The 13,519-nt window shown below is 44.2% G+C and overlaps 1 protein-coding gene across 2 annotated transcripts in view; it reads right to left on the bottom strand.

Annotated features, from left to right (window-relative positions):
• Positions 1–2,011, bottom strand: part of FSTL1 (follistatin like 1) — a 53,624-nt gene extending 51,613 nt beyond the window's left edge. For both annotated transcript variants that reach the window (XM_087861604.1, XM_045785088.2), the window contains exons 1-2: positions 1,860–2,011; positions 1,647–1,703 (exon numbers count right to left, since the gene is read on the bottom strand). In XM_087861604.1, the coding sequence (XP_087717730.1) occupies positions 1,647–1,703; positions 1,860–1,862 (60 nt within the window). In that variant the 5' untranslated portion in view covers positions 1,863–2,011. The remainder of the gene's footprint in view (positions 1–1,646; positions 1,704–1,859) is intronic.
• Positions 2,012–13,519: the final 11,508 nt, after the last annotated feature.

The following is a 13,519-nucleotide window of genomic DNA, read 5'->3' as shown; positions in this document are numbered from 1 at the left end:
ATCATTGCACTGCAGCTGCCTTTTGAGGGCCACAGCAAGGATGGAAGGGTATTTCTTAGACAGGACTAAATCAGCCAGTGAAGACAGATCCTCCCTCAAATTCAAACCCAAGGAAACAAAATGCATGAGAAGCAGATCTGGAGTTCAAGATGGGCCCCAAACATTGAAGGAGCTGGATTCAGATCCTTCTACAGGACTAACTAGCTGTGTGACCTTGGTCAGGTTATCTAATCTCCTAAACCTGTTTCCTCCTCTGTAAAATGGGGATAATAAAACTGACTTCATAAGGTTGGGGAAGATTTAAAAGAAAAAACACATGCAGTCCAATGTCTGCTATGTAAGAAGTGCACCAAATGTGAACTCCTTCTGTGGGACAGTGGTTAAGAGCCTGGGGTATGATGCCAGACTGTTGGGTTCAGACCCCTATCCCTACCACTTAACAGCTTAGGGCACTGGATAAATTACATAACCTGACTCAGTTTCCCCATCATTAAAATGGGGTTTCATTACAACTCAAAGTAGATATCCAGTGAATATTAGCTATTTTTAAAATTTCATTGTTAGCTTGTGTTTCCAGGGCAACCAATAACATAGTGAATTGAGAGTTTATGTTTGAATTGAGAGTAATATATGTGTATTTTTTTCCTAACTCATGAAGACCTTGCATGCTTTTATGAATTTTTTCTGGCCAGAGACAAGCTGTGATGCAAAGGATGGGGCTAAACTGTTATATGAAGAAAAAAATTCAAAGAGGGAGAATAACCACCCACCAGGGAGCTACTTCTTTTGTAATGTACATTCCATTTCTTCTCCCTCATGCTTTTTAATTCCTTCCACATTTCCTGCCATAATTATCAAATGTTTGGTTTCTGACCTCACTCTTCTGGAGACTAGAGCCCAGGGAATTTGGAACTGTTTATTTTCTGTCCATAAACCTTTGAGTTAATGGAGGGGCTTGTGAGCGAAGGGTTTGTTGGTTTGTTTGTACTGTCTCAGGAAGGTCACTGGAGTTGAAAGGAAAACATTACCAAAAAAGCGCTGAAATACTTGACTGGAAACGCGGAGCCCCCAAAGAGCAGAGCAACGGATCTCTTACACTTGCGCAACGCTGGATTAAGGGAAAATTGCGATTTTAAAAGGCTGTTATATGGCCCTGATATTACCACAAAATCCGAGGGCACTTTACAAAGAAAGAAAAAAAAATGTTGAGAATCATAATTATACTTTATAAAAAAAGAAAAAAGCATTCCGCCCTAAAGGAAGAATCTCCCCCCGCCTTTCCCCGAGGAGTCAGCCTTGGAAGGAAAAAGCCCCCAACTATTCTTAATTTCCTCTTAAGTAAAGGAAAGAACTCAAAGGCGCCTTTTTGAACTCAGCTGCCGCTCTTGTCGCCGCCTCCGTCCCAATCCGCCCGGCTCGTCCTCTCCCCCTCCTCACCCTCCCTCCATATTAGCCGCGGCGGGGCTCCCGCTTATGGCCCAAACTACTTTTCCCGATTTGGAGGTTTAAGTTTCGCAAGTAGTATTTCTGCTCCGAGCGCCCCCTCACCCCACGCATGGAAACTCCCGGTCCCACCCCGGGAGAACATCCCCAGGACGCACTCCCCGCCCGTCCGGCGCGCACACCCAAGTGGCCCGCTCACCTACCTCGGCGTGGACCCAGGCGACCGCCACCAGCGCGAGCGCGAGCCAACGTGTCCACATCTGCGGAAGAGAGAAGAGCGAGAATGAAGGCGCCGGGCCCCGCGCCCACCCTGGAAACTTCTCCGGGTCCCGCAGACTCGCCCCCCTCGCCCGGTCACCCTCGGCCGCCCGGAGGGGTCGGGCCACCGCGCCCAGCGCCGCGCGCCCAGCTCTCACCATGGTCCCGTCCGGGTGTCCGGAAGGCGCGGGGCAGGGCGGCCGCAGCGAGCTCTGAGGGAAGGTGGGAGCTCCGCGGCTCGGCAGCCTCCGAGGAAATCCGACCTGCGCTCGCCGCCCCTTAAGACCCCTCCTTCCCCGACTGCCTGCCCCCCAGCTCCTCCCCCTTCTCCTCCCCTTCTGCAGCAGCGGCCCCCGCGGCTCGCGGCTCTGCTCGGTCCTCCCCGCCCCTCGCTCTGGGGAGCCCGCGTGCGTCCTGGCGCCGCCCGCACCCCTCTCTCCTCAGGCCCCCCGGACGCGGAGGCAGAGGCAGAGACAGAGAGGGGGTGTCCGGGGGGCGCTGCAACAAAGGCGGAAAGGGGTGGGGGGCCGAAACCCCACCCCCGGGAGGGCCCGCTGGCTTGCGGCAGCTCTGGCGGGCCGTGGGCGCGGGCTGCGGCGGTGGCCAGGTGGGCGGTGCTGCACGGGGCTCCCGGCCGGGTCTGGGGCGGGAACGTGCAGGAAAAGGCGCCCTGCGGCCTGGGGAGCCGGAGCCGCCCCCCGCGACTGATGCACAGAGGGCTGGAGGTGCAGAGGGACCCTCGCGGCCCAGGGACCGGGGCATCACGGCAGACAGAGTGCGAGGAAGTGGGCGCAGGGTCCGGAAGACCGGCCAGCAAGGGGAAGGCTGCTTTGGGTTCAACAGTGAATTTCCAGGGGGAGAGGTGGGAGCCGCCCCTCTCTGCTAAGATCTTGACTCCAGCGTTTGCCAGCAACCCCATCCTGTCCTTCTCTCTGGTCAAGGAGCGGTGTCCCCCCTCCTCTCTTCTGCGCCCCCCCATCACCTGTGCCCTTGCTCCCACCCCCATCAATCCGGGTTCCCTCCCTATTCTTGCTTCCCATCTCCACCAACTTCTTCCCAGGGGCCTTCAAACGTACGCTGCCTCTTTGAAGGTGTTAACTCCCCAAACTCCTAGCTGCGGCTTCTTTCCTACCTTGTGTCTGGTGTCCCTGGTGCTGAGAACAAATATCCTTGACACCTCAGATTTAACATGCCCAAGGCTGAGCCCCACTTCTCGTCAGCTCCCAGGCCTGCTCATCTACCTTTTCCAGAGTACTGCCATCAAAACGTTTCCCCACTTCCCAGACCCTGGTTTCACCGTGTTCTGGCAGTTACCCCTTTGAGATCTCACATGCATCTCTTCACTGCTGTTCACATTTCCACTTCCCTAGGCCAGACCTTCATCCTCCCTCATTCCGGAATTCTGGAAACCACCTCTGGTTGCTTTCCAGCTCCAGGCTCTCCTCCCCTAGTCTCCACGGCAAACCATTGCCATATTTTCACTAGGTGATTTAAAAACTGTCCTCCTCAGGCTCTTCCCCTCCTCAGAAACTCAGCACTCTTCCACATTGCATCCAAAGTCTCTGCCTTTCTTGAAAGTCTCCCTTTTCTTGGGCCAACCTACTTACCTAACCGTACTTCAATGGCTTAATATACTCCCTTTGCTCAAATCAGGCCAGTATTGTCATTGCCCTCTGAACTTATCATATTCATCTGTTTGTTGCGTGCCTACTGTTGTGCTTCTAGGGGGTTTCAGATAGCACGCATAGTCCCCACGCAGGTTCACAGTCCGTTGAGATAGCTGCTGGAATCAGACTGACAGAAAGGAAAATCTCAGCTTTGTGCCGGGCGGGCACTGGAAGGGTGGCCATAGCTTAGATCTGGGAGGACAAGATGGATCTGCATGTACTTCACCTCAGAATTAAATAAAATAAGACATGTTAAATTGCTCTCGTCGTACCTGGCAGTCCCAAGAGGAATTGAACAATTTGCTTTGTAACATTGGGAAGCTAGAACCACCCCCACACCCCATGACTGATAGAGGGCTGGAGATGCAGAGGGACCCCTTTTGTGAAAATCTGCTTTTGTAAAATTGCAGTTTTACAGTTTCTGGAAAAGCAGAAAACACATGATTTCTAGAGTGGGTGAGCTCCCCAAAGTTGAGGGGAGCTCCCCAAACTCATTCCTGCTTCCTTGATATGGAAAAAAGAGAAGTAGGGAATAGATGTCCTCCCCGCCCTCTCAGTCTCTGCGCTAGGATTAAAGGCAAATGCGATGTATAAGATTTTGCTCCTGCCCTCTAATAACTCAAAATACTTTTTATCCCTCCCACATCAACTGCACCCCCTCAGAATCTGACATGATCTCCTTCCCTCTCTTTCTCCTTGTGTCTATTCAATGTCAAAGTCTGTCTTTCTCTCCCCAGGACCCAGGTGAAGTTTCTTTGCTTCTCTCGCACCATTTCTGACGATAACTTGGCATAGAGGACGTGAGGTTTGAAGCCTGACAAACCTGGCTTTCAGTGGGGTCACTACCACTTACTAGCTGTGTGACCTTCATCAAATTACTTAAACTCTCTGAACCTAGGTTTCTGCACCTGAAAAATAGCAATGATAATGCCTTTCAGAGGGTTGTGGAATGTAGATGTGGTCGGTTATGGAAAGTGCCTGGCAAGGAGTAGACCTCTGCAAGTGGTAGCCATTATTTCACTGACCCTGCTTTGCATCTGAGTTGCAGTTGTTACTGCGTACTAGGTACTACAGAGCCATTCAACCCGTCTTATTTCATTTAATTATCACAACAAACTGAAAGGCATTTTTTTATTGCTTGCATTTCCCAAATAAGGAAACTGAAGCTCAGGAAGGTTAACAGTTGGTTATACAGCCCTACAACTTGGCATTTTATTGCATACTGTTATGCGCTGTTTAACATTTGTTCACATCATTGTTCTTGAGTCTCCGGCTAGATTTTAAGATGCTTAGCGCATAAACAGTTTTTGTTTGTTTGTTTTTGTATCTTTATTCTCTCTACGTTTGGGGCACAATCAATGGATGTGATTTTATCAAAATTACAGATTCCTGTTCAATCAAGGCACCATAGAAAAAATGATAGATTAGAAGGAGAGACTCAATATCCAAAACTGACATGGAACTCATAAGTGCAATATAAATACAACTTCTGCAAATCAGTGAGAAAAAGACTGGAAACCCAACAGAAAAATGGGCAGAGAGTATGAACGGGCAGTTCCCAAAAAAAGGAATCCCAAATGACCAACAAGTAGAGAAAAGATGCTTAAAATCACTGGTATTATTTAAACTGCACAATGAACCTATGAAATCCGTATTATTTTATTGCCTCCATTTTACAGGTAAGAACATTGAGACATACAGATTTTATGTAATTTGTCCCAGATTGTACATTAAGTGGTAAATATTACTTTATAATCATCACAGAGGCAAAAATTAGACAGTTAGACAATGCTAAATGTTAGTGTGTGAGTAGTGCAGTCTTTCTGGTGTATTGTGATTAAGAGCATGGATTTAGAAGCCAGATTGCCTTGGTAGTATATCTTGGCTTACCTACATACTATGTAATCTTGGTCAAGCTATGTACCCTCTCTGCATCTGTTTCTTCACTTGTGAAGTGGAAGTAATAATAGTACTGATTCCATAGGGTAAGGTTATTGTACAAATTAAATGTGTAAATACATGTCAAGGACTTTTAATAGCGCCTAGTACGTAAGCTTATAATTATTGTGTGATACTGAGCGAGTGATTCAATAGAAGGTCCTTGCAGGTACTGATGATAATTCTGTGCTACAGAATGGTTAATGTAACTCTCTACAACAAACAAAAAGCAAAACAAACAACAGTAACAACAAAACAAACTGCACGAAGGAGTTGACAGTTGTAAGAGTGAGGAATTTTTTTGGTTGCAGGTTAACAGAGAAGCTGACTTAAATGAATGGAATTTATTGGCCATATAGCTAAAAAATCCAGGGGGTAGTTTTAGCTTCAGGAAAGACTTCATCCAGGAGCTCAAATAAGGTCACCAAGGATCCAATTTCTTGCCATCTCTCACCTTTACCTTAAGCAATCTTATTTCATCGCTGGGTTTCACACAGTGGCTCCTGGGAGTTCCAGTCTCTGCTCTGAGGGTAGAAAACTGGCTGTAGTAGTGCTGGCCTCCTTATGCCCTTGGACCACACCATCTGGGTGAAGGAGAGAGCCTCTTTTGGGAGCTGCTCCAAATGTCCTAGGATTTACGTTTTTTAAAGCCTAAATGCATTTTTTTTTATTTAACGATTTTTTATTATATTATGTTAGTCACCATACAGTACATCCCCGGTTTCCGATGTAAAGTTCGATGATTCATTAGTTCCTAAATGCAGTTTCTTGACATCCTCGTGCTGAGCACTGTGACTGGGGGGCTGGGCTGGGCTCGATAGGCTAAAGCCAATAAGGATGACCCAAAAGAAAATCAGGCTAATGTCAGGAAAAGAAGGGACTGAATGCTGGGACTAGCCAAACAATGTCTAATGCAGCAACAAATCACCAACCTACACTATGAAACCAGTGCGCTCCCAAGTGGAGTGTAGGTTCCCCAGAGGGCATGAGAAAAGAGTATTAGAATTTCTATTTTTACTTATTTTCAATCCCAAAATAGAAATTGACTTTGCAAATAAGTAGATAGACTCTGGAGCCCATATTTAATCCATATGTCAGACAGTCATGAGTTATACTCCATTGCCAAGTACCATGAGGAGAGTGGGTGTTCTCCCACACAAAGGGACTGACAGCAGCTAGCTCCTTTTAACATATTGTAATATATTGCGGTGTGCCCACTTAAACGGATTTACATATTATACTATTTAGTTTTAATTAAACTAGATTAAAAACATTTCAGCTTTGAAACCATAAATTGAGGATAAAGCTTTTTCCTATTAATAAGAAAAGGGCAGAGCTGACATGTTTGCTATTTCTGGGAAGAGCTGTCTTTCACATAAACAAGGTAAAAGCAATAATTTGATCATATCTGACAATAAGTCAGTCAAAAACCTTGAAAGTAACAATAAGGCTATTTGAAATATTGGTTCACATTCATTGTTACCAGTAATAACTTCATCCTAAATATGCTTTGTGATATCATTTAAAAATACTTAGGATTGACAAGAACGTTAGAAATTATCCAGAATATAAAGACAATACCTACTATTTTTTTCTTGGTGATACCTGAAGATACGCAATTCTCAGTTCAATCCTTTAGAAAATTTCTCTCGATTTTTTATAAATAAGTAAACAAACCACTAGAACTCTTTGTTGGAAGGTTTTTGAACAGACTGAAAATTTTTGTTAAAGTTTTTAAAATGTGTATAAATGAGAGTTTTTATGGATGCCACATCTTTATTGTTTTCGACAACAAAATCACCTAATGATGAAACATTTCCAAATATCCCATTTGAGAATATTTTCTCCACAGCACAAGTTTATTTTTAAAAGCAATTACATTATCACTCATTATTAGCATCACAAATTTTCCTTGAAGTAGTAGATTGTGTGTGGATTTTTAAAAAAATCTGATTGGTAGCATTCTACTTATCACACAAAATGACAACAAATTTGAAAGAGCTGTTTTATGTCAAAGATTTGTCTTCAAGTTCAACAACATTTACGCCCTCTGTCCCAAGGTAATCTGTGAGCCTCAGTGTGATAGAAAACATTTGTATATCCCATATCATTTCACTTCCCATATCATTTTTAAAAAATTTATTTATGTATTTGCGAGCGAGAGAGAGGGAGAGAAAGCATGCATGTGAGTGGGGGGAAGGGCAGAAGGAGAGGAAGAGAACCTCAGGCAGACTCCCAGCTGAGCATGGAGCCCACGTGGGGCTTGATCCCACAACCCAGAGATCATGACCCTGAGATCACGACCTGAGCCGAAATCAAGAGCCGGACACTTAACCAACTGAGCCACCCAGGTGCCCCTCACTTCCCATATGACTTTTGATTATTACAAATATTCACTATATGTTAATTTATAAAGTTAACCACATCAATGTCTTCATGCAGCATGCTTTGCAGCTCTGGCCCCGGGTGTCTTTGCTGCAGTAATTCAGTTGTGAACGGTGCAGCAAAGCATTCCATGTGTGAGCACAGCAGTGGAACTTTACCCTGCATCCTTCTGCTCCATTCAGCCATTCCTCTGTAAGTTCACTTACAGGGTTCCTGCAGAAAATACTGCTTTCACTAAAGAAGTCATTTATTATTTAAAATGCACCTTTCCTAGTAGAGCTTTCTTTAGTTGCTCACAAAAAAAGGCAGTTTTTGGTTTATTTCATTATTGAAACAGAATGTACCCAATAGAAGAAGATGAGAAACATTCGAAACATCCATATTTTCATTCACTATATGGCAAATCTGCATGAATTTGCTCAAATACTTGTTTTCCCTGTTAATCTTCATAAACATGTATGTACATACATGTTTATGAAGAGTAAATATATATACATATTATATATATACATAGTTTATTGAATTTTTTTGCTAACTCCAATGGTGTATGCTGACCAAGGAGTACACTTTAGGTTGTCACCATATTGGTTTCCCTGTACTATTTCTACCATTCCTGATTATAACAGGAAGACAATTGTTTCCCCTCAAGGCATGTCTTTTGCCATTAAGTCAGAAACTTAAAAGAAAGTCTTAGACTTTTAATAGAAATGGTGACAAACTTTCTATGTATATTTGGAGTGTATTGGTCTGCTAGGACTGCCATAACAACACCGGACAGGTTGGCTACACAACAGCAACTTATTTTTCAGACAGTTCTGGAGGCTGAAAGTCCAAGATCAAGGTGCTGGCCGGGTTGGTTTCTGGTAAGCCCCCTTCCCCTGGCCTGCAGTTGGCTACCTCCTCGCTGTGTCCTCACATGACCTTTTCTCGGTGTGCATGCATCGCTGGTAGTTCTTCCTCTTTTTATAGGGACACTAGTCCTGTGGGATTAGGACTCTACCTTTTGACCTCATGTAACCTTAATTACCTTCTTAAAGGCCCTATTTCCAAATAGGGCCACACTGGGGGTTAGGGCTTTGACATATAAATTTTGAGGAAATGCAATTCAATCTATTACAGTGAGTTAACTTTTTTGCCTCTGACTGTTGTAAAACCAAATATCGAAATAAACTGGACTTAGACCTTCAGTTCTCTCTGTCACAAAATGTTAAGCAAATATTTCCAAATGAAACAAAAACATCACTCTCACTGAATCTATTATTTTTTCCAGTGAGAGCGAAAAGGTTTTTTGACCATTAATAAGCACAATGAAGTGCTATTAAAATGTTGATTATTGTATCTTTAACTCATTTTGTTATTTTATATTTTGTATATGTTTAATGGTATGTATACTGTATTTGCTCATTGTTATTGGTGGAGGTATGCGCCCATCAAGTTTGAATACCATTGCCACAGAAAACCAAATCTCACACTTAGGCCAAAAGAACAATTCTAGAATTGAGTACAGTATTTGTTACTTTTAATCACATTCATTGTGACATTAATCAAATTCATTGTGACATTTTTGTTTAATCATTGAGAACACCTGTGACAAGATGCTTTCATCAGCAACTTAGGGAAGTAAAGTATTTATTCAATTTTTATGTGTTTATTGACATATACAGAGCAATGTGTAATTTAAATGTGTGCCTGTTCTGCTCTATCTAAAGGTCCTAGATCCGCACAGGCTCTCTCTCAAGTTAATTTCTGAAAATTCCATAACTGATAGTATAAAATTTCATGTTTTATTCACAAAACTATGATGTGTGATAATCAATCTACTTGTCATGAGCTTGGCAGGCCTATTAATTTGGATGAGTACAGAAATTTTATATGATGAAATCCTCATGATATTCAGCACGCATCTGCTCCTTCTGCCGTCAGCATGTTTTCACTTCACTTCAGGTAACCATATAGTTTCCCTCTAAAATCCCATTCCTCTCCCACTCTATCTGTGTGTTCTACTCCATTCCAGGGGCAAAGCAGTGATCGCGAGTAAGCCAATCAGTGCATTTCTTCCCCTTGGTCACAGTTCAAGAGTATCTGACGGAAGTCAGGCCAAATCTCGCACGCCAAAAGAACACTTCTGGAATTGAGTACAGTATTTATTATCGTTAATCACATTTATTGTGACATTAATCAAATTTATTGTGACATTTTGTTTAATCATTGATAGCACCTGTGACAAGATGCTTTCCTTACCAACTTGGGGGAATAAAGTATTTATTAAATATTTATGTGTTTATTGATATATGGGCCAATGAGATCCAATTCCAAGATTTTTGTTCTATCCAACAGGCAAACTAACCCTCTCTTCCCAAGTATAAGACAATGTGAGTCTGAAGCTGCAGGAGGCCACCTCCTGGGGTCAGAGGTACTGCCAACCCTAAGGAGGCAGACCCTAGAGATGGGGCCCAGAAATATCATCAGGGCCTCAAACTGAGCTATTCCTGATTGGTCTCAGACTTTTTAGCTTTGTTGTCTGCTTATTTTTGCTAAGCCTCTTACGCTGGTTTTGTTCGGTTGTTTTGTTTGTTTGTTTCGGGTCACAATTGAAAAAAATCCCAACTGATCATGGGGCCAATAATATAATTACAGAATGTTTAAAACAATAAAATAGTTAGCATAAATGACAGTCCATTAAGTCTAATATTTATAAGACTTATGAGACATCAAAGCTAGGCAAAGGAAATGCTTTGCTCAAACACTTGCAGAATAGTAGACGTTCTGTCCACTGCATGGGGCTGCCTCCTCCATTCCCCAGCCTACTGCAGACATGGGCATGTGTATTATTTAAGACATCTTTAATGCAAGTCACTAAACTGAATTCATACTAGCCTAAGCCAAGAAGGAACTTACTGGCTCGTGAGGTACCGGGGTTAAAGGAAGAGCTGCAGGACCTAAGGTCTCAGGGACTTGCATGGGAGTTATGGTAAGCTAAAAACCGCTCCCTGCACCCTTGCCAGGATATTCACTTCCTAATCTCTGGAACCTACAAATGTTACCTTACATGCAAAAAAGAGAATATTATATGGCACATCTTGTAAGGAACTTGACAGGAGAATCTTCTCCTGAATTATCCAGGTAGGCCCTAAATGCAATCACATGCATTCTTATAGAAGACAGGCAGAAGGATATTAGACACAGACAGAAGAGGGGAGGAGAGAAGGCAACATGAAGGCAACATGAAGACTGAGGCAGAGACTCGAGTGGTGCAGCCACGAGCCAAGGAACACCTGAGAATGCTGGCAGCCACCAGAAGCAGGAAGAGGCAAGAGACAGATTCTCCCCCAGAGTCTGCACGGGGAGCGCTGCCCTGCCGACACCTTAGTTTGAGTCTTCTGGCCTCCATAACTGGGAAAGAAGAAAGTTCTCTTGTTGTAAGCCAGCAGGTTGTGGTAATATTTTATGGCAACCCCAGGCAATGAATACAGGACTCAGTGCTATAAGTTCTCTCTCTCTCTCTCTTCTCTCTCTCTCATTAGACTCTCAGCTTATTCTGCGGTTTTAGTTTCTCCATATGGCTGAGGCGATGGCTATTGCAAGTCCCCAAACTGCATCCTCCCAGCTTTGGGACCTTGGCAAGAAGAGAGCCTTTATTTTCCCAAGATCCATACATCCAAGCCAGGGAAGGATGCTGATTAGTCCTATTTGTGTCCTGTGCCCGCCACCCTCCTTGGACAAAGCATACCGATGAGTGGGAGGTCCTGTGGTTGGCTGTGTTTGGGTCATGATACCATCCCTCCAACAAGTAGCGGACTCTGATTGATAGCTTCACAAACCACGTGATATGAGGGAGGAGGTTTTTCCAAGATGGGACGCTGGGCAGACTAAAACAACAAATATGCATGGCAAGGCAGCCGGCCAGATTCCTGGGCTTTTTCCCAGCCTGGGACACCATGGGGACGTGTAGGGTCGTGAACAAAAGAACAATAGACTTGTCCCTGAGATGTGGGACATTGGATATTCCCTCCTCTAATCCAGACATAGAAGTAAACAACTGCCTTTGGAATTTATGTGGAGACTGCAAAAGCTGCATGTTTGAACAAAAGGGTGGGCCCACCCCCTATAGTTTCTAGTCAGAGTGGAGCTAGTCCAGGCTGGAGAAGAGGGTGGCCTCAGTGGCCCCATGAGGCACCATGAAGTTAATTGGCAGCACCAGGTTATGGAGGGGTTGGGGCTCTCCTGAGAAGATCCCTGTGGAGAGGGGTTTTCATGGCCAGAGCCCAAGGCTGAAGAGAGTCATCCTTCATTCTCTGCCACTTCATGTCCCTCTCTTTCACCCTTCTAGTCTCCCTCTCTGTAATTCCCTCCCCCCTGTTCTTTCTCTCTTCTTCTCTCTCATCTCCCACCCTTGGGAGAAGAAGCAGGATGCTTACCCACCAGCCACCAGCTTTGCAGACAGCAGTTTATGCTTTTTAATTTTTTTTTATGCTTTGAGAAGAAAATGCCTTGCCCTGACTAGTTTCGGGGGAACACTCTATTATCAGCATAATCACTGACATTTATCATAAAACCTCACTGACTGAGATTCTTCCAGGGCCTGGGCTACTCCCTGGGCATAAACCAAGCACTTTTGAGCAATGACTGGGCTTCTTTCAGACCCTTCGGTATTACTTTTAATGCGCCAGCAAAAGCTAAAAATGGAAGTGAATAAATGCAGCTGTTTAAAGGAACGGATCTGCACATGAAGGTCATGCAGTAGAATAATTTGGCTCATTAAGAATGTGTGAACGTGGCAGAAAATGCTTATTTTTACTGGCTTTTCATAGTAAATAGAAATGCTGCCATTAACCTGCTGAATACCACTCAGATTGAGCCTACCAGAGATGCTGCTTGGACACCCCCCTCCAGCAGGGTTTGCCCCCTCAATATCTCCTCTCTGCCTTCGTTCATTCTTTATTCACTTATGGCTACTTCCAAAGAAAGCTGACTCTTTCAACTTCTGACTTAAATAGCTGTAATGGATGTGGGGGGTGTAATATCTCTGCAAGGAAGAGACTTATGGTTTCTCTCTTTCTTTTTTTTTAATGTGAGGAAATGGTGCTACTCCAATATGAATGAAAATCTCTGGACCTGATTGCACATTGGGGATCTCCAAGGCCACTCCCAGATTCCAAGTTTCCCTAGAAGGTCTCACAGGACTGGGCACATACATGTATTGATGGCTATGATTGGTTACAGTGTGAGAATTCAAAGCAACAACAGTAAAAAGACAAGGGCACTTGGGGCAGAGACCAGAGGAAACCAGGCACAAGCTTCCAAGAGTCCACTCCAGTCATGTAGTGGAGTCACACAGGATGTGCTTAATTCCTCCAGTTCCTACCTGAGACAGTATGTGTGAAACGTTGTCTACCAGGGAAGCTCATTAGAGACTCAGTGCCCATGGTTTTTATTGGGGTGGTCATGTAGGCATTCTCCGCCTAGTAGATACTAGAAGTCCAGAATCCTAGAAGGAAAGCAAATGCTCAGCATAAGCCATACTCTCTGCACAGTTTAGGCACAACGAACCACTCTCATTATTTCTGGGGATGGTGCAATGCTTCCTGGGGTCTGACCAAGTGTTCTGATGCCAGTCATGGGCTACCCTAAAGTCAGGGATTTCTAAGGATAGAAGTCTCAGTCTTGCTATGCTAACTCTTTAATCTCCACTGTTTACCAGTGGCCATAGCATTTTCTCCATTAAGGAAAACACGAAGTTGTAGAGCAGAACTTATTAATATAAATTAGGGGATACACCATGCAGACTCAAATGTCTTTCATGCCCCCAGCTTTCTTTAAAATGGTAC

This window comes from Ursus americanus, chromosome 4 (genome assembly GCF_024610735.1).
Source record: "Ursus americanus isolate L20-20 chromosome 4, mUrsAme1.1.p, whole genome shotgun sequence".
Lineage (NCBI taxonomy): Eukaryota > Metazoa > Chordata > Mammalia > Carnivora > Ursidae > Ursus > Ursus americanus.
Note: the sequence above shows the minus strand (reverse complement) of the source record. Positions and strands in the feature narration are given on the sequence as shown.